This window comes from Alligator mississippiensis, chromosome 1 (genome assembly GCF_030867095.1).
Source record: "Alligator mississippiensis isolate rAllMis1 chromosome 1, rAllMis1, whole genome shotgun sequence".
Lineage (NCBI taxonomy): Eukaryota > Metazoa > Chordata > Crocodylia > Alligatoridae > Alligator > Alligator mississippiensis.
In genome coordinates, this window is record NC_081824.1 from 138169237 (window position 1) to 138188844 (window position 19608).

The 19608-nt window shown below is 46.5% G+C and overlaps 1 protein-coding gene across 1 annotated transcript in view; it reads left to right on the forward strand.

Annotated features, from left to right (window-relative positions):
* LOC102573065 (solute carrier family 22 member 3) overlaps positions 1-19608 on the forward strand; it is a 66940-nt gene that overhangs the window by 31558 nt on the left and 15774 nt on the right. Inside the window, exons 4-5 of the mRNA XM_006275804.4 lie at positions 9081-9246; positions 10629-10746. Of these exons, the coding sequence (XP_006275866.1) occupies positions 9081-9246; positions 10629-10746 (284 nt within the window). The remainder of the gene's footprint in view (positions 1-9080; positions 9247-10628; positions 10747-19608) is intronic.

The window sequence follows — 19608 nt, forward strand, 5'->3', positions numbered from 1 at the left end:
TTGAGATACTTTCAAGAGTTCTACAAGGTGCCATGCTATGTTAGCACTGTTAGGTGTGCAAACATGATTCACATGATAAATTCAGAGATTTCTGATAAGAATCTGTACTTCTAAAAACATTCTGACCTGTTTTGGTCTTTCTTCTTTGGGACAAAAGAATTGCTTTATTATTTTCTGCTGTCAAAAAACAAGTGAAAGCTAAGAGCTGGTATTTTCTATGCCTTGAGTCTATAGAGGTGTGCCTTAAGTCTAAAAAAGGTTGAGAACCACTGGACTAGGATCAAGTTGCCCTGACGAGGGCAGGTTTGTTCATTCAGTCTCTACCTGGTCCAGTCAATCTCTAATTCTTTATGTAAAATAGAATGTCCTTGACAAGAAGAGCTGAATGAGTCCCTACATCAGAACAGCTGATAGTTTGGTAGTTAAACTGCTATTCTGGGACAGGGTTTGTTGTACCCATACAGGCAGAGGAGAGAGCTGAACGTGCATCTCTCATAGCCTGGCTTAGAGCTGCAATTACAGGATTATTATAAAAATGGGAGCATGACAGCTCCTATTCTTTTTTCCTCCAACAGCAATAATTTAAGTGAAAAGAGAGACCTTTGTTCCATTTTTGAAGTAAAGGACTTAGATATGTCCCTCCAGGAGCAGGGTCAGGGATGGTCAGGGCTGTAGCTTCCGAGTGACGCCTCCTTCCAAGCTGGAGTTGGTTATCTAAGTCTCACAAAGAGATGGAATTTAAGACACACACATGTCAATATTATTTCCTATTGGCTAGTTTGGTGTGTAGTTGTATGAATCCCATTCTGAAGTGCTGAAGTCTTTCCATGCATTGCATGTGGAGCTTAGGGTAGAAACACATGTTGCTTTTGTGCCATCATAATTTTTTTTTGTTGGTACAAAGTGACGGTAAATAGTAGGGCTGTGCAAAGCTTCGCTGTCTGTTTTGTTTCAAAGCTGTTTTGACTCATTTTGAGCTCAAAAAAAGAGTGAAATCGAAACAAAGCATAGAGCTTCGAAACAGACTCGAAACAAAATGAGGCCAATTGAAATGTTTTGAAAGTTTCAAAATGTTTCAAAGCAGAAGCCAGGTGGTGGGAGGCAGGGGAGAGCCAAGGCTGCACTCAGTGTGGCTCTGCAGCCCCATGTGGCTCAGCCTGGCGTGGCGCACTGCACTGGCTCTCCCTGCCTTCTGCTTCTGGGCTGGGCTTTGCCTGCCTCCTAATGCCAGACTGTGTTCTACCAGCCCCATGGAGCTCGGCCCAGTGGCAGAAGGCAGGCAGAGCCGGTGCTGCACTTTGCCTCCCACCACCAAGCTGAGTTCCACAGGGTTGGTTGTGAGCTTCTGGGACCTGAGCCTGGCTGGGGGAAGCACCTCCTGCTGCCTGGCTCCATCCCTAAAGTAGGGAAACTCAGCCCAGCTGGGGGAGGCACGTCCCCCAGCCGGGCTGAGTTTCCAAGCGCTGTGAGCCACTGGGAACTGAGCCCGGAGGCAGGAGGCACTTCCCCCAGCCGGGCTCAGTTCCTCAGTGCTGGGTCCCAGGTGGCAGGAGCAGCCTCCTGCCATCTGGCAGGCAGATTGGGGGCCCACCTGCACCCCCAGGAGAGCTGTGGGGGCTCTGCCAGACTCCTTCCGGGGGTGCGGGCCACCGATCTGCCTGCCGGATCACAGGACACTGCTCCTGCTTCCCAGCTTCTGCTTGTCATCAGCTTGAGGTGCAGTTTCCTAGAAACCCCTGCACCTATACTCTTGAAACTTGGCAAGCTTCATGCCCTCAGAAGGGGATACCATACCTACAAGTTTCATTGGAATCAGGCAAGAAATTACAAAGTTATAGGCTGTTTCGTGCTTCCCCATTATAGCCTATGGGTGAAACATCAATACAGCGTCGAAACAGCAAAACCATTTTGATGAAACGAAACAGAACAGCACTTTTGAAACTAATTGAAACTCAAAATGAAACACTGTTCTGTTGAAACGGAAGTTGAAGTGGAACGCTGCTGTTTCACACAGCCCTAAGTAGATCTTCATACCTTTTGTTGTATAACAAAATTATAAATTTTCCATGTACATGATTTAATTAATGGGGGGGGGTCATCTTAAATTCAAAGTAACCTTGAACTCAGGTAAATATGGTAATTTCTCTGTTTTATTGGGAGGAACACCTAAGGTTAATCAGGGGTCTAAATTACTCTATCTTAAATACTGATCTTTGGAAAATATTAACTTCATACTAAAACATTTACTTGACTGCACTTGGAGGATGGTTCGTGTAATGTACCCTTCAAATTATTGACATGGACTTTGGAGCAGTAAAACAAAAGTTTGCTTTCAGGAAACCTCTCTTGGATTTAACACTGAACCCAGATCTTGATACGACACATCTATGGAAGTTTAATTTAAAGTAGATGGATACCCATGTGTGACAGGTGGTCACTTCTGGGCTGCCCTTAATGTGGCCCATACACCTGTCTCTGGGGCAACCACCCGCCTCCTTGCCTGCCACGTCTTGATCTTAATTAATTAATTAGTGGGAAGCTGCCCTTATACTGCCCCCTCCGCTAGGGGGCGCTATCTGCGGCTCCGTTTCCTCCCCTACACCACAGTCCACACCTTGCCGATGCAATCACCGTTGTCTCAATTCTCTCACTATTCGGCCCCTTACTGTTCTCCCTGGGCCTTCCTTCCTTGGCTGCCCTCTCCTGGGGCTTTCCAGTGCCCAGCTTGGGCCTCCCAACAATGCGGTCCCCTATCAGGGCTCCCATTGCCCAAACTTGGGCTTCTCAATAATACTGCCCCCTATCTGGGGGCTCTCCGCGCCCACACTTCGGCTTCTCAACATAGCCCCCCTTTCTGGGGCTCTCCGCACTCACACTTGGGCTTCTCAATGTTGCCCCCTTCCTGGGGCTTGCTGTGCCCAACTTGGGCCTCTCAATAAGATGGCCCCCTTTCTGGGGCTCACCGTGCCCACACTTGGGCTTCTCATAATGCTGCCCCCCCTTTCCAGGGCTCTCCACAGTGCTGCCCCCTTCTCTGGGGCCTTCCGCAGTGCTGCCCCCTTATCTGGGGCTTGCTATGCCCACACTGGGGCTTCTTAGTCACCCCTCTCTGGGGCTGGGGTCTAAGCACCCCGTAAACTGCGCCCTTACTGGTGCCGGGATCCCCACGCTACTGTGGATCTCCTATGAGGCCTCCTCCAACCCCTTATAGCCTCACCCAAACCACCGGTAATAAACAACAAAGCAGAACACCAACTCAAGCCTCTTGGCTACAACTGAAATATAAGCCGCCTGGCTATAACAACATTGCTCAACTCAAGTCAAGCTGTACTTGCGGTTCTCGCATCATGGCTGAGAGAGCTCCTGCCTCTCTGGCTGCTGGCAGGGACCACCTCTGGCCCCAGCCCCTAGGGTTTATAAGGGCCAGGTCCTGCCCCTTCTGGTCAGCTGACCTTCCCTGGTTGCCCCGGCAACCCACAGCTGGGCTTATTTCCTGCTAGGGCTTCCTCCCCAGCAGTTTTCCCCTCTTTGGGAGCAGGGCACCTCAGTGCTCTGTGACACACCTCCCCCCCTCAAGATCCCAACTCACCAAGGCAGATCTTCATTCTCGTTAGGTGTCGCACTGATCTGGGGTCTTTCTCGGCCTTTCTTCAGGCACCCGGTAACTCAGATACAGAAGGCGGAGGTTTTCCAGCGCCTCCTCCTCGCCTTTTACCCAAGGGCGCACCATGTTTGTCAGGAGTTACCCTGCCACAGGTAGTCCCCCCCACATTAGCCATCCCTGGTAGGGTGCAATCCAGGCCTATCTTTTCCCTACCTCTTTTAAATAATTGAGAAGGATGGCCCTGGGTCTGGGTATTTTCTCCAACCAAGGTGTCGAGCACCGTATTGTAGCCATTAGGAGTTTGCCTCTTGGCCGTTATTCCTACCTCCTCTGCTCACCCTCTACACAGGTTTGACCCCCCTCCTCTCAATCCCTACCAGCCGGTCAGGTGGCCAGTCAGGGTCTCTCTTGTCAGCCGCCCTACCTGGAAGGTTCTGTGCCTAGTGGCACCGCTCTGTCTCTTCGTAACAGGGTTCAGGTTCTTTATTACCTGCACACCTCCACTTTTCTCTCTTGGCCGCGGTCTTTCTGTTCCACCTAGCCCTTCTTCTTCCTCATATTGCCTTGAGAAGAAATCAGCTCTTATGTTTTTAGCTCCTGGGCGATGTTTTACCTCAAAGCAATATGGTTGCAGACTAAAGGCCCATCTCATTAGTCTAGTGTTGTCCATCTTCATGCTCTGCAACCAGTGTAGGGGCGCGTGGTCCATTATCAACGTGAACCTTCGCCCTAGCAGATAGTAGCGGAGTGTTTCTACTGCCTACTTAATTGCCAAACACTCCTTTTCTATCATGGCATAATTCCGCTCGGGTGGGTGTAACTTCCTACTGATATATGCTATAGGGGGCTCTTCTTCCCCCTCTACCTGAATCAACACCGCTCCAACTGCTGCTTTTGACGCATCGGCCTGCACCAGGAAGGGTTTATTAAAGTCTGGGGCATACAGCAGGGGTTGCATGCACAGTGCTTCCTTCACCGCTTGGAATGCCTTTTCCGCCTCCGGCGTCCATCTCACTTTGGCAGGGGCCCCTGCCTTTGTCATCTCTGTTAATGGTACCACCAAATCTGCAAAGTGGGGTACAAACTTTCTATAATAGTTGGCTAGCCCCAAAAAAGCCCTCACTTGTTTCTTAGATCGGGGAGTTTGGTACTTCCGCAAAGCATCCACCTTACTTAATAACGGCTTCACTTTTCTGCTTCCTACTAGGAACCCCAGGTATTGAGTCTCTTCTTTCCCTATGGTACACTTTTTTGGATTGGCTGTCAGCCCAACTCGTCTCAAGTCTTGTACTACTGCCCTTAGCACTTTGAGGTGTTCAGCCCAGTCTTCAGTTTATATAATAATATCATCTATGTATGCCGCCGCATAACCCATGTGGAGGGCCAAAACTGTGTCCAGTAGACGCTGAAACGTAGCTGCGGCTCCATGTAGTCCGAAGGGCACGCGTTGGAAGTGGAAGAGACCCCATGGGGTAGTGAATGCTGTTTTCTCTTGGTCTTCAGGCGCTACTGGAACCTGCCAATAGCCTTTCGTCAGGTCTAAGGTGGAGATGTAGGTAGCTTGTCCAATGTTTTCTATCCGTTCATCTACCCTCGGCATCGGGTAGGCATCGAACTTTGCTACTGCATTTAGCTTCCAGAAATTGACACATAGACAAATTTTTCCATCAGGCTTAGGTACTGCCACAATGGGACTCCGCCAGTCGCTGTGGGACCTGCATATGATGCCTTTCTCTAGCATCATCTGGATTTCTGTTTTTATCTGTCCCTGTAATCGATGGGGAATCCATCTCCAACTCTCCCAGATCACCTGGCCTGGAGGAGTTTTTATCCAGTGTACCACACCCCGAGCTTCCCCAGGCATTTCCTGAAACACGTCTCCAAATTCCCTGACTAGTTTGGCCGCCTGTCTCCTCTGGTCTTCCGTTAGTCGCGCGGCCAATTCCACAACACCTGGTCTGCTTCCCTCTATCAAAGAGGGTCCTAATTCTAGTTCATCAGGATGGGAGGCCAGGTACATACATTCTCGGTCTTCCCACTTCTTCAGCAGATTGACGTGGTATACCTGCTTCTTTTGTTTGTCCGCCTGATACACCTCATAATCCAAGGGCCCCACTTGGTGTATAACTTCATAGGGTCCCTGCCACCGGGCAAGCAACTTACTCCCTTGGTCCGGTAATAGAACCAACACATGGTCCCCCACCTCAAACTTCCTTTCCTGGGCGCCCCGGTTGTAATATCTCACTTGACGTTGCTGGGCCTCTCTGAGATTTCCTACAACTTCACTCCGAGCAGCTTCAAGGCGCTCTTGCAGTTGTAGCACATACTAGATCAAATTCTGGTCTTTACCTTGTTGTTCTTCCCAACCTTCTTTAATTAGATCGAGTATTCCCCGGGGTTGCCGTCCGTATAACAGTTCAAAGGGGAAAACCTGGTTGAGGCTTGGGGCGCCTCTCTTACCGCAAACAGCAAAGGCTGTATCATTTTATCCCAATTCTGTGGGCTCTCAGCAACAAACTTCTTCAGCATCTGTTTCGGGGTCTGATTAAAACGTTCCACAAGTCCATCTGTTTGGGGGTGATAAACTGTCGTCTTCAGGTGTTTAATCCCTAGGGCTTTACTCACTCCCTCGAAGACACATGAGGTAAAATTCGTCCCCTGGTCTGTCAGCAATTTTCTAGGAAGTCCTACTCTCGAGAATATTTTCAATAGCTCATTTGCCACCTTCGGAGCTGATATGGTTCGCATCAGCACGGCCTCAGGGTACCTGGTGGCATAATCTAGCAGGACTAGGATATATTGGTTTCCAGTGCTGCTACGGGGAAGGGGCCGCACGATGTCCACCACTACTCACTCAAATTGAACCTCTATCAATGGCACTGGCACCAAAGGCACCTTTGGGGGGCATCTCGGGTCCTCTTTTTGGCACACCGGACAGGAAGCACAATATCTTGCCACTTCTCGTACCAGTCCAGGTCAAAAGAATCTTGCCCTAATGCGGGCTTCAGTTTTGTCTCTGCCCAAGTATCCCCCCATAGGAAGTTCATGAGCCACCCTCAAGACAGCCCGTCGATACCGCCGAGGTACTAGCAGCTGTATGACCTCCTCCCCTCCAGGCCTCCCTTGTTCAATTCGGTACAGGAGACCGTTCCGTACCTCGGTGTCGTCTTCATCAGTTCTGGCCATAAGACCTCGCCGTCTCATTGGGCTAGGTGTTCTTGCAACGCGTAATGAAAGTCTGGCTCCTGGCTCTGCTCCAACTGAAAATGTTCATCCTCCCACAAAGCGGTGACATCCACCTCTGGCTGCATTTCTTCTGCAGGGGGCACTTGTTCTGTCTCTACCACAAATTCCTCAACCTTCTTTGTCGATGTGGCCCTGGTTATTTCCCCCAACAGCTCAGGCCAATCACAACCCAGTACTACGGGGTAGGGTAACTGCTCAGCAACCCCAACTAGCATCTGACGGGTCCTATTGCCTACCTGAAGCTTGACCCTCGCTCTCTCAACTTAGGGAGTCCCCGCACCAACATTGTATTTCTACCTGATCTATTATCTCTCTTTCCTTGGCCGGTAGCACGTCGCTCTGCACCATCGTCTGTACTGAGCCCGAATCCAACATAGCTCGAACCTTTCTTCCCTCTACCATCACTTCAGCTGTAACCGCGGGTGGCTCGTCTCCCACCTCAGGGCCACTCCTAGCTCCATAGCCACATCCCCCCACCCGGCTCACCGGTTGGGCATGGAGGGTTTCCCTCACATTGGCTAACAGAGCCCGTTGTCTAGCAGCTTGCTCCTGTAGGCCTTGTATCACTTGCTGTAGTTGAACTACAGCCTGAGGTTGTGCCTCTGGACCCCGGCAAAGCATCCGCTCTCTCTCTCTGGGCCCAAGGATTCTCTCTCATACGGCCAAACCAGCGTCCCATTATGCAAACTGCCGTACAAAATGTTTCCCGGCCAATGCACCACTGTGACAGGTCGTCACTTCTGGGCCACCCTTAATGTGGCCCACACACCTGTCTCTGGGGCAACCACCTGCCTCCTCACCTGCCACATCTTGATCTTAATTAATTAATTAGCAGAAGGCTGCCCTTATACTGCCCCCTCTGCTAGGGGGCGCTATCTGCGGCTCTGTTTCCTCCCCTACACCGCAGTCCACACCTCGCCAATGTAATCACTGTTGTCTCAATTCTCTCACTATTCGGCCCCTTACTGTTCTCCCTGGGCCTTCCTTCCTTGGCTGCCCTCTCCTGGGGCTTTCTGGTGCCCAACTTGGTCCTCCCAACAATGCGGCCCCCTATCAGGGCTCCCAGTGCCCAAACTTGGGCTTCTCAATAATACTGCCCCCTATCTGGGGGCCCTCCGCGCCCACACTTGGGCTTCTCAAAGTTGCCCCCTTCCTGGGGCTCTCTGCGCCCACACTTGGGTTTCTCAACGTTGCCCCCCTTTCTGGGGCTTGCCGTGCCCAACTTGGGTCTCCCAATAAGATGGACCCCTTTCTGGGGCTTGCCGTGCCCAACTTGGGCCTCTCAATAAGATGGCCCCCTTTCTGGGGCTCGCCGTGCCCAACTTGGGCCTCTCAATAAGATGGCCCCCTTTCTGGGGCTTGCTGTGCCCAACTTGGGCTTCTCGTAATGCTGCCCCCCCTTTCCAGGGCTCTCCGCAGTGCTGCCCCCTTCTCTGGGGCCTTCCGCAGTGCTGCCCCTTTTCTGGGGCTTGCTACGCCCACACTGGGGCTTCTCAGTCGCCCCTCTCTGGGGCTGGGGTATAAGCACCCCGTAAACTACACCCTTACTGGCGCCGGGATCCCCACGCTACTGTGGGTCTCCTATGAGGCCTCCCCGAACCCCTTATAGCCTCACCCAAACCACCGGTAATAAACAACAAAGCAGAACACCAACTCAAGCCTCTTGGCTACAACTGAAATATAAGCTGCCTGGCTATAACAACATTGCTCAACTCAAGTCAAGCTGTACTTGCAGTTCTCGCTGCTTTTCGCATCATGGCTTAGGGAGCTCCTGCTCTGGCTGCTGGCAGGGACCACCTCTGGCTCCAGCCCCCAGGGTTTATAAGGGCCAGGCCCTGATCCTTCCGGTCAGCTGACCTTCACTGTTTGCCCCGGCAACCCACAGCTGGGCTTATTTCCTGCTACGGCTTCCTCCCCAGCAGTTTTCCCCTCTTTGGTAGCAGGGCACCTCAGTGCTCTGTGACACCATGCAATCATACATGAAAAATGATAAGTAAAGATTATAATGTTGTATATCAGTATTAATCAAATCTTAGTGCCTTCTATTTAAGAGTTCCCAATCACTGATAACATAGAATTTTTCTAAAACGTTTTAGAAAAAAGGGATATCAACCTTTGTAAACCAGGGTAGAACTCCCTGCATAATTTGACCTAACACTGCCAACATGATGTTTTAATTATTTGAATAGAGTTTTTCTTTTTAACTTATTCTGTTCTTTTGTCTGTTCAGTGACAGAAATGGTTGGCTCAGATCAGCGGCTTGTTGGAATTGTGATACAAATGTTCTTCACCCTTGGCATTATGATTCTTCCTGGAATTGCTTACTTGATTCCCACATGGCAGGGAATTCAGCTGGCCATCACCCTGCCCAACTTCCTTTTCCTGCTCTATTACTGGTAATGTTGGCATTGCTATGGCTGTAGCACTTACGGTCATTGGTCCTGGGCCAGGGCTTCATTGCACTAAATGCTATGTGAAAGCAGAGCAAAAAAAATGTCCCTGGGTTGCTGTTGGTTTAGCGTCTATAGGACATTTTTATATACAAACCCAAATAAGAGTACTCTTAAAAACAAATGTTATAAATTTTCAAGAAATTGCTGCTGGATGTATATGTCAGCTTGGATATAGAATATTATGATAAAGCAAAATACAAAGTGGAAAGACCATGTTTTTCCTGATAAACTGCCTTTCTGACCAATCAAACTATGCAAGACCTGTCTTCTGGCACTTCGTAATATTTTACAGGCCTGGAATCCACCAAAAATATCCTTTAAACCGTACCTGATTTTCTTGGTGGCACTGCTAGGGCTTCATGGTCCTCAGTTCCAAAAAGACTATGTTAGAGGGAGATCTCATATATACAGGTTTTAAACAGTAACTAACGTGGCTAAATACTGTCCTAAAGCTAGCCTGTGAAATAGATGTTGTTCTTTCTTTGGTATCCACAAGTGCAGTGAATGCCCCAAGCCAGAAATACTGTTAACTTCCCTGATGGAATTCAAATGAATACTCAGAGTCTTCTGGTCTCAGAAGTGAAAGAAGTGTAGAGAGCTAGCATGTAATGAACGGATGGTAGAACAAACACTTGGAAGAAGTGTTGAACAGCATATATGTTAACTTATTCTTTGTCCCTGTGAGACACTGATGTCCCATGTCCCATGAAGTACTCTGCTGCAGAGTTAGAGAGGGCTAGGGGACCTTCCTAATTCCAGGAAACACTTGAGAGGAGAACAAGAAACTCATAGAGATGCTAATTAGCTTTTAGAATGTTTGGCTTAACCACAAGAATATATCATTTTTATGGTCGGAGGAATGATGGAGATTGAATGGGCGTGAGAAATGAACCACTGTCCTTCTTGGCCTAAGGAGGAGTCCTTCAAGCCAAAATAATAAGTACTTTAGTTAGGGCAACATGAAAAGTTTGCTGATTGACAACTATTTAATGAAAAAACCTCATGAGGGTTTCAGTGTTGAGGTTTGTCTCTGTAATGGTTGAACATTACACGAGACATGTAGACTACGTAGGATGGCTGAATTTCCACCTACCTGGGACCAGATGGAATCAGTGAGCCACACAGCTTTTTGTTGTTGCCCATAGGATGAGATTCTTTGAAAGCCAGGCAGGGGACTAATGAGGGAGGTGGGTCTGTGAATATTTCTGTCTAGTTCAGAGCTTGAAAAAGCTCTTCTACATCAGGTGTAAATACAGATGCTAATTCCTGTTACTTTCTGAAGACACTAATGATCATAATCTTTGCTGGCCTCTGTGCTTTTGCAGGGCAGTTCCTGAATCTCCACGATGGCTGCTGACACGCAAAAAAGGAGAAAAGGCATTAAAAATTATGCACACCATTGCCAAGCACAATGGGCGATATCTCTCTCCACATTACTCTGAGGTACATACCATGTGTTTGTACAGTGCTTTTAATTTAATCTTTATTTTAATTTTTTACTATTCAGGATTGTTAAAATGTATTTTCTCTGTTTGACTGGCAAAACTTTTGCGGTATGATACTGAAAACAGATTGCCTGACTCATTCATTTTTCGGTTTTGTTGTGAGGGTAGGACTAGATTAGTTCAAAGGGGACTGGGCCTAAATAAGAGCATTTCCCAGAACTATTAGCATTAAGTAAAATGTCAAAGTAAACATCCTATAAAGAATTGTGCTAAGCATATTTAGCATATTTAGTTACTATAAGGGGTCATGCTGTTTCCTTTTTTTTTTTATTCATACTATATTGTGCAATGGTCTTTCTAATGTATTCCATGTGGAGGATATGTCCTGAAGAGGGGGCGTTAATATATCTGTGTAGTGGTAGAACAAACTCTTGAGTCCTGTCTTCACATGTGGGGTGTTCTTGGTGGAGAGGACACCCTGCTTCAAGGGGTGTGCCCTGTGGGGACACATTCTACTGCAAGGGGTATACTTTTGGGGGATGTATGGTGACATTCCCCAAGCAAATAGGAGCCTGAGGTGATCACTTCTATCCTTCCCCCATGTTATACAGGCCTTTGTGGACCTGATTATGACTAATAACTATCTCAAGCCTAAAAAGTGGTCATTGGGGTTTTTCAATGTGTTTCTACCAAGTCCAGCACAGTGAAACTTGACCTTAATGTGGTCTATTATGTCCTCTTGTAATATTACATTATTCAGGATGCAAAAGAGCAAGGTCCTTTCTTCTCAGCCACTAATAAACCTTCCATGCCTCTCTTCTTTGTCAAGGATTGCACAGAATTTCAGACAGTGTCAAAGTGTGGGGCAGGAGGAAGAACTAAAGAGTGTTACTCAACACTCTGAACCTTTAGGGGACAGTATCCATGATACTACACAGTGACTCGGTTCCTATGCGTGGCAGACTTCCCTCACTGATCATCAAATAGCTGGAGGAGTTTCTGCATGAAAGCTCATGCTGTTCCATGCAGCAGATAATGATCCAGCACAATAGGAAACCATGGGGAGGCTTCAGGATGTGTGGAATCTAGCAGTTCCCTCCCTTGTTCCATTAGTTCTTGAACCCCTCTTTCTCTACCAGGAAGTCTGAATTTAAAACTAAAATATGCTTTTTCCAGCTTTGGCCACAAAGACAAATGACCTGATTATTATGGTATCTTTCACCATTGTTTACAAACCAGATTTGGAATTTAAGTGTTCGGCTTCACAACCCCACAGATTATGAGATGTTTGAAATCTTTGGGTGCCCATACATGAGTACCGAGGCTGCTCTGAGCGCTGGAATTCCAGCACATTGGAGCAGACTTGGTTAATTGACTCTGCTGAAGTGTGACAGTTGCCTCCCGAGTCTCATGTATCAGCCTTCCTGCACTTAAAAATGGCAACAGGGGCCCTTTTACTAAAGCTTCTTGAATGAGCTTTAGTTCATGTGCCCCCACCACCATTTGAAGCATGGGGACACCAACACGGGACACAACAGCACTTTAATTAGAGCAGCTCTCGGAGTCTCTCTAATTAAAGCGCCACCCCCATCACTCCCAGAGCATGTGTAAAAGCACCCAGTTAGTCTTACTAAATAAAAACCATGTAAATAAAGACCTGTGGCCCTAGGACTGTAGTCTACAGAAAGATATTCACCATTAAAAGGAATAATATTTAAAAAAAAAAAATTACTTTCTTGTTGGTAAGAGAAAAAAATGTTTGCAGAAAATGCCCCCTTATTTGCCATATGTATTAGTTACTTTTATTTTGCTTTGAACCAGGATTTTCCTCCTTTGGCCTTTTTATAGTTAGATCTCAATATCAGGTTGAAAAAGTCAAGATAACAAGTACAAATCTCCAATTGGTTAGCCAGACCAGTTAAACTATCCTGGATTTCCACATATAAAATACAGTGTGGTTTTATTTGCATGCATCGCAGAACTTCTTGAATTTGAGAAAGAGTCATAAGTTGACCATATCCCACAAATGAGTGTGTGGACAATTGGTTTTCTGGTTTTTTTTAATCTATGACCCCTAGCTTTGAAACAATAAAAGTATTTCTCTCTCTCTTTTTCCTTTTTTTTTCCTAAAAAAAGAATTTAACAGAGACCATTTTTTTGAAAAATCAAGAAAATATGAGTTTTTCTCTTTGAGAATTTTTGTGCAACACAAACACTGAATTTGAACTACACCAAAAATATATCCCTTTGCATAAATAATGATATATTTTGTTAAATTTACTATTGCCCATGAACCTCTTAAATTTTTGTTATGAGATGGGTAGATACATTCAGGATGTTGACAAATAATATCTTTCATTTCCATGTTCTAATGGATGAATTCTAAAGTTCTTTTCCATGAACTGTTCTTTACCATGAACTATTTCACCCAGTGAATGGAGGTGTGGACCCCTTTGAATTGTAAGTGTGTGTATTCACATACTTTTGATTGATCATAGTCATCTTTCTCAGACCCCTTAGACATAGTCTGTGGGCTCCCAGAGAACATGGACCATAGGTTGAAAACCACAGATCTAGAACGATGAGGCATTCCAGCTATACCTCAAGACTGAACCAAAGTAACAAGCATGTACCGACTTCCTCAAATTGTTCTGTTGCTTCCTGCAACAGAACAGCATTTTATCTTATCCGGACCATGCCTCAGCCTGTTTGCCCTCTTCTGTATGTGATCTGAACCAGATGCTCAGAAAGGTGGTCCACAGGTGTGGGGACATAAAGGTGTATATCATCAGCTTACTGAAGACATTGTAAGACATGTCCCGCTTATACTCTCAACATACAACTATTAAACAAAAGGGGTGACATGTTGAAATACTCTCTCAGCTCTCACAAGAGCATCTCAGACAGGGAGTGAAGTGTACTCTGTCCAAGTTTGCGGATGACACAAAACTGTGGGGAGAAGTGGACACACCGGAAGGCAGGGAACAACTACAAGCAGACCTGGACAGGTTGGACATATGGGCGGAAAACAACAGAATGAAATTCAACAAGGAGAAATGCAAAGTGCTGCACCTAGGGAGGAAAAATGTCCAGCATACCTACTGCCTAGGAAATGACCTGCTTGGAGGCAAGGAAGCGGAAAGGGATCTTGGAGTCCTAGTGAACTCCAAGATGAACATGAGTCGGCAGTGTGATGAAGTCATCAGAAAAGCTAATGGCACTTTATCACGTGTCAGCAGATGCATGACGAACAGAACCAAGGAGGTGATACTTCCCCTCTATTGGGCGTTGGTCAGACCGCAGTTGGAATACTGCATGCAATTTTGGGCGCTGCACTTCAAGAGCAATGTGGATAACCTGGAAAGGGTCCAGAGAAGGGCCACAGGTATGGTTAAGGGCTTGCAGGCCAAGCCCTATGAGGAGAGACTGGGGCACCTGGACCTCTTCAGCCTCCGCAAGAGAAGGTTGAGAGGCGACCTTGTGGCTGCCTATAAGTTCATCATGGGGGCACAGAAGGGAATTGGTGAGGCTTTACTCACCAAGGCGCCCCTGGGGGCTACAAAAAATAATGGCCATAAGCTAGCAGAGAGCAGATTTAGACTGGACATTAGGAAGAACTTTTTCACAGTTAGAGTGGCCAAGGTCTGGAATGGGCTCCCAAGGGAGGTGGTGCTCCTCCCCTACCCTGGGGGTCTTCAAGAGGAGGTTAGATAGGCATCTAGCTGGGGTCATCTAACCCCAGCACTCTTTCCTGCCTATGCAGGGGGTTGGACTCGATGATCTATTGAGGTCCCTTCCAACCCTAACATCTATGAATCTAGGAGGAGCCCTAACCCACCTCCAAACATGCCACTTGGGGTGATCAGCAAGAAAGAACCGTGTGAAACACTGCCACCTGCCAATGTGGTCCACAGAAGAGCCAGCAACTCCCTATGATCAACAGTATTAAAAGCTACTGATGGATCTAACAATGGTAGCACCCAGTCTTCATTCATTGGCAAGAGACTATCTACCAATGTAATGTCTTGGTGTTGTGTCCAGATTGATCAAGGGCACAGTCTGAAGCATCTAGAAATTCAGAGTTGCCTTGTCACAAATGGGTCTTTATCAACCAGAGAGGACTTAGGAAGTTAGTTTAGGCTTAGCAGAAAATGTGTTACCAATGCCTGACAGAATAACTCTGGAGGAAATTGAAAGATGGGCTTTTATCCCTTTGAGTCACTCTTTTATCCCTGACAAAAACAGAAAGCTTTACCCAATTTTATTTACAAGAAAAAATTTCACTGAATCAGCTACAAAGCTTGGGTTGCTTCTGTTTTAACCCTCATACAAGCTACATACAGTAATACACCTGTTAGAATAAAAAACTAATTTACAAAAGCATTGAAATGGACAATTAATTTCTATAAATAGTTCATTACCTTTATAAACTTTACATTTTTTTTTAATGACAAAGGTGGATGCATAAAAGTTTGCTGACACATTTCTCAGACAAGCTGAACCCAGACCTATACCACATCCTCAGAAATTCTTTTAACATCTAATGTATCCCTAATTATTTTAAGGCATCAAAGATGGATGCATTAGGGATGGATACATTGAAATATTGATATACATCTACTTGGCATGTGATCTACTTGGATACATCTACTTGGCATTTCTATAATTTTTAATACACAGTCTGTGTAATTGTCAGGATTTTCTTGTTGTAGACTTTCCCTGAGTGTTGTGTTACCAAAGTGGCAGCCTTAAGTTAATGACATCATTTTGTTTTGTTTTGTTTTGTTTTTGGGGGGGAGGGATAAAGGGGGAGGAATTATATACCAGGATGTTCATTTACTTGACCATGAAACAGGATGAAACTGCAACAACATGGTTACAGATAAGTAAAGCATTGGGTTGGAAGAGGTCTAGATGACCAGCAAGAGGCTAGGCCAACAACAGTTCTCCGGTACAGACCAAGACATTTCTGTGATGTGGGCCAATATTGTGTCAGTCTCAGCCCCGGCCCAGCCCCTAAAATGGAGTAAGCTTGCTAACTATGTTATATCTCATGAAATTAGAGAAGTGTAAATTGAAGCAAGAGAAAATGAAGTGCCGAAACAAATGAGAGAAAGGGTAGCAAGTAAATAACTCAGGTTTTCAAATTCAACTCTTCTTTCTAGGTTCTGAAGCTTTACCCTAATTATGTAGCCGGGTAGCTTTTCCCAATAGCTTTTTAAGAACACAGCTTATTTTTTTAAGAAATAGCCATGATAATGACCCCAGTTCATTCACAGCTGCAAGTGGTTAACCTTTAGTAATATCTCAGCTGCACTTTGGATTTGTTCTTGGAACTTTTTGGATATACAACTTCTGTCATTCCTGGTTTTGTGCCCAGCAGAAAGAGTAAACTTCAAGAAGTGTATTAATAGGGATCAAGGGCACTTTTCAAATTTACTCACAGAAAAACTATCCTTCAACTAACTACTTCTAGCAATATAGCCAAAGTGATACATGGGCAGCCAGAGAGAGAGGAAAAAAATCCATTGTGACACAAATAGATATTGGCTATGATTTTTAAAGGAATCAAAAGACTTAGATGTCCATTAGAGCGCTGTGAAACAGCAGCGTTCCACTTTGACTTTCATTTTGACCTTTTGACAGAACGGTGTTTTGTTTTGAGTTTCATTTAGTTACAAAAGCACTGTTTTATTCCATTTCATCAAAACAGTTTTGCTGTTTTGATGTTTCGCCCATAGGCTATAATGTGGAAGCACAAAACAGCCTATAATTTTGTCATTTCTTGCCTGATTCTGATAAAACTTGCAGGGATGGTAGCCCCTTCTGAGGCCATGAAGCCAAGTTTCAAGGAAATAGGTGCAGGGATTTCTAGGAAACTGCACCTCAAGTTGCAGACAAGCAGGAGCCAGGGAGCAGGAGCAGTGTCCTGTGATCCAGCAGGCAGATCAGGGGCCTGCATCCCTGGGAGGAGTCCAGCAGAGCCCTTCTGGGGATGTGAGTGGCCCACTATCTGCCTGCTGGATGACAAGAGGCTGCTTCTGCCACCTGAGACCCGGCACTGAGGAACTGAGCCTGGCTGGGGGAAGAGGCTCCTGCTATTGGGTTCAGTTCTCAGCAGCTCACAGCCCTGTGAAACTAAGCCCAGTGGTGGGAGGTGGAGCTGCTTCCCCCAGCCATGCTGCCCATCTTCCGCCACCCAGCTGAGCTTCATGGGGCTAGCAGAGCCAATCCAAGCACAGTCCAGTGGTGGGAGGCAGACAGAGCCAGCACTGGGCTCCGATCAGCTCCACCAGCCCCACAAAGTGCAGCCCGGCAGTAGGAGATGGGGAGAGCCAGGGCTGTGCTCCACGCCGGGCTGGGCCACATGGGACTGCGGAGCCACTCGGAGCACAGCCTTGTCTCTCCTCTGCCTCCCACAACCTGGCTGGCTGCTTCGAAACTTTCAAAATGTTTTGACTGGCCTCATCTTGTTTTGAGGCTGTTTTGCAGCCCTTTGTTTCATTTCAATTTTGCTGTTTTGAGCTTGAAATGAGTCGAAACAGTGTCAAAACAAAACAGCCAGTGAAGCTTCTCACAGCCCTAATGTCCATGTCCCCTAAAAGGACAATTTTCTTGTGATTTCCCAGTTGGTCTAATAAAAGGTATCATTTTGGAACCAAGAGTTCTAGATTTTTTTATGTCTTCTTTGAAAATTACTGTTTTTGACTTTCACTAGCCTTCAGATACCAGACAATTGAATGTTGTATGAAGCTCAATTCAGGTTTTTTGCTATATGCATTACAACTTCTTTAGAATGGGGGCACTAGTAGTGTCCTGCTTTTGCTTGCTCTGAATTTCCAAAAATGCTTGTTTTTTCTAGCTGAAATTTTCCTTCCTTAGTCTCTGGTCAAATTAATGTTATGTGAACAACTGAGCAAAAACAATCACCCATTTGAAATAAAAACAAAATAAAATAAATATTATTTTTCCATTGAAGGCTTCTCTTCCTAAAAGATCTTTTATTTACCCAGTTGGGGTAGAAAGTTGAGATGTGGTGTGGAAGTAGTCCTCTCCCAAAAGGAATTATTGAGTGTTCTGGTGAAAAGTGGTTTTAATTAGGTAGGGAAATGACAGTGGGAATCACACTCTGCACATGTACAGAAAATGTCACACATGATTAAATGCTACTTCCCTGGTCTTGCAAATACCAGCACTAATACTAGTGATCTTAATTCAGCCCAGTGCTTAAACAGATGCTTTGAAGCCTCTTTAACTCTGATGGATCAAGTTAGGTACCCTGCTATGACAGAATAGGAATGGACTGGTGAATTGGATGAGCAACCTTAGTCTATGAGCAACCTCATTGACTGCCCTGGGACTGCTTGCATTGCATAAAATAGCACCTGAAGAAACAGGGTGTTTTCTACGTAGGCTTATGCTTTTCTCAACAAGTTAGTCTCTAAAGGCACCTATACACATGCCGGACGTCTGCCGGACTGTGCTAATTAGCACACCCAAGCAGCCTCCGTGTCACATGTATTCAGTGTCCCCACTGCCATTTTGAAGCCTGGGACCCTGAATACATGTGACACTACAGACGCTTTAATTAGAGTGGCTCTCTCAGCTCTCAGAGCTGTTTTAATTAAAGTGTCTTCCCCCACCCTCCACCTGGAGCACATATAAAAGACATCCTAAGGTGCCATCCTGTGCTGTCTACTGCATACAAGTTAAGTATATGCATGTTTCTTTGCAGTATCAGGACCTTAGCTTATTGTAATTTTTAAAACCACTGCAAAAACACTGAAGTACAATTTGATGGGATACCTTGGGGTTGGTGGAGGGAGATAAAACCTTGCTCTTTAGATTGGGTGACCATAATAATTTGAGGGAAATCTGGGATAAGGGGTGGGGAGTGCTGGGGAGTGCCAGCATGCATGAGCATGCACGCACACGCACACGCACACACACACACTCACACACGCACAGCCCAACTCCTCAGCTCTCAGGGTTTGAGCCAGGCAGGACAACATGATGTGCACATGCGTGCAGATATACAGACTCTCTCTCTCTGCTTAAACAGGACCCAGGGTTTCAGGTTGAACAGTAACGAGGACACAAGAAACATCAAGGGAAAGCTTGTTCAGGAAGTGAAACTCAGGAGTTTAGCCTTTGTATTGGCAGACCAACACTCTGCCAGCTGAGCCATGGTGGCTTACAGTCATGTGCTCTAGCATCTCAGCTCTGGAAGGCAAGGCCCAGCACAGCGGCACACAAGTGTTGTCCATGTAGGTGGGCATAAGGTCATGTGGTGGCCAGCAGCCTTGTGGTCCCCATCAGGCTGTGGGAGGTGGGGAGCAGAGAAGGAGGAGCAGTAGGACTACCTGCTGAGGTGGGACTATGCCTGTATTTCTGTGGTGTAGCAGTGATCACATTTGCCTAACACATGAAAGGTTCCTGGATCAAAACGGTGCAGAAACGGGTTGCCCATGGCCACAGATGTCACAGCAGAACATAATTCCCCATGAGCTCCTTTTTCCCTACAGCTGGGCAACACCCACCCCTTGAAAGACGCACAGCCCTGCCCCCATTGCTCCCAGGTGCAGGGCTGGGCAGGAGAACATGGCATGCACAAACGCATTTACGCACAGCCCCAACACCACAACTTCCTGCACACACCTTAACTCCGACCCTGACTCTATTGTGCAAACGAATCTGCTCACATCCCAACAGAGTCCAGACCAGGGAGTAGCCCATTGGTTCAGCTTGCTAGAGAAAATTGAAGCAAAAGCCCTTAGCTGGTGTGGCACATGTGCCTGGCTCCTGACTCAGAACCCAGGCACGTGCTGATGGGTTCCCACCAATCTGTGACTTTTGCTCC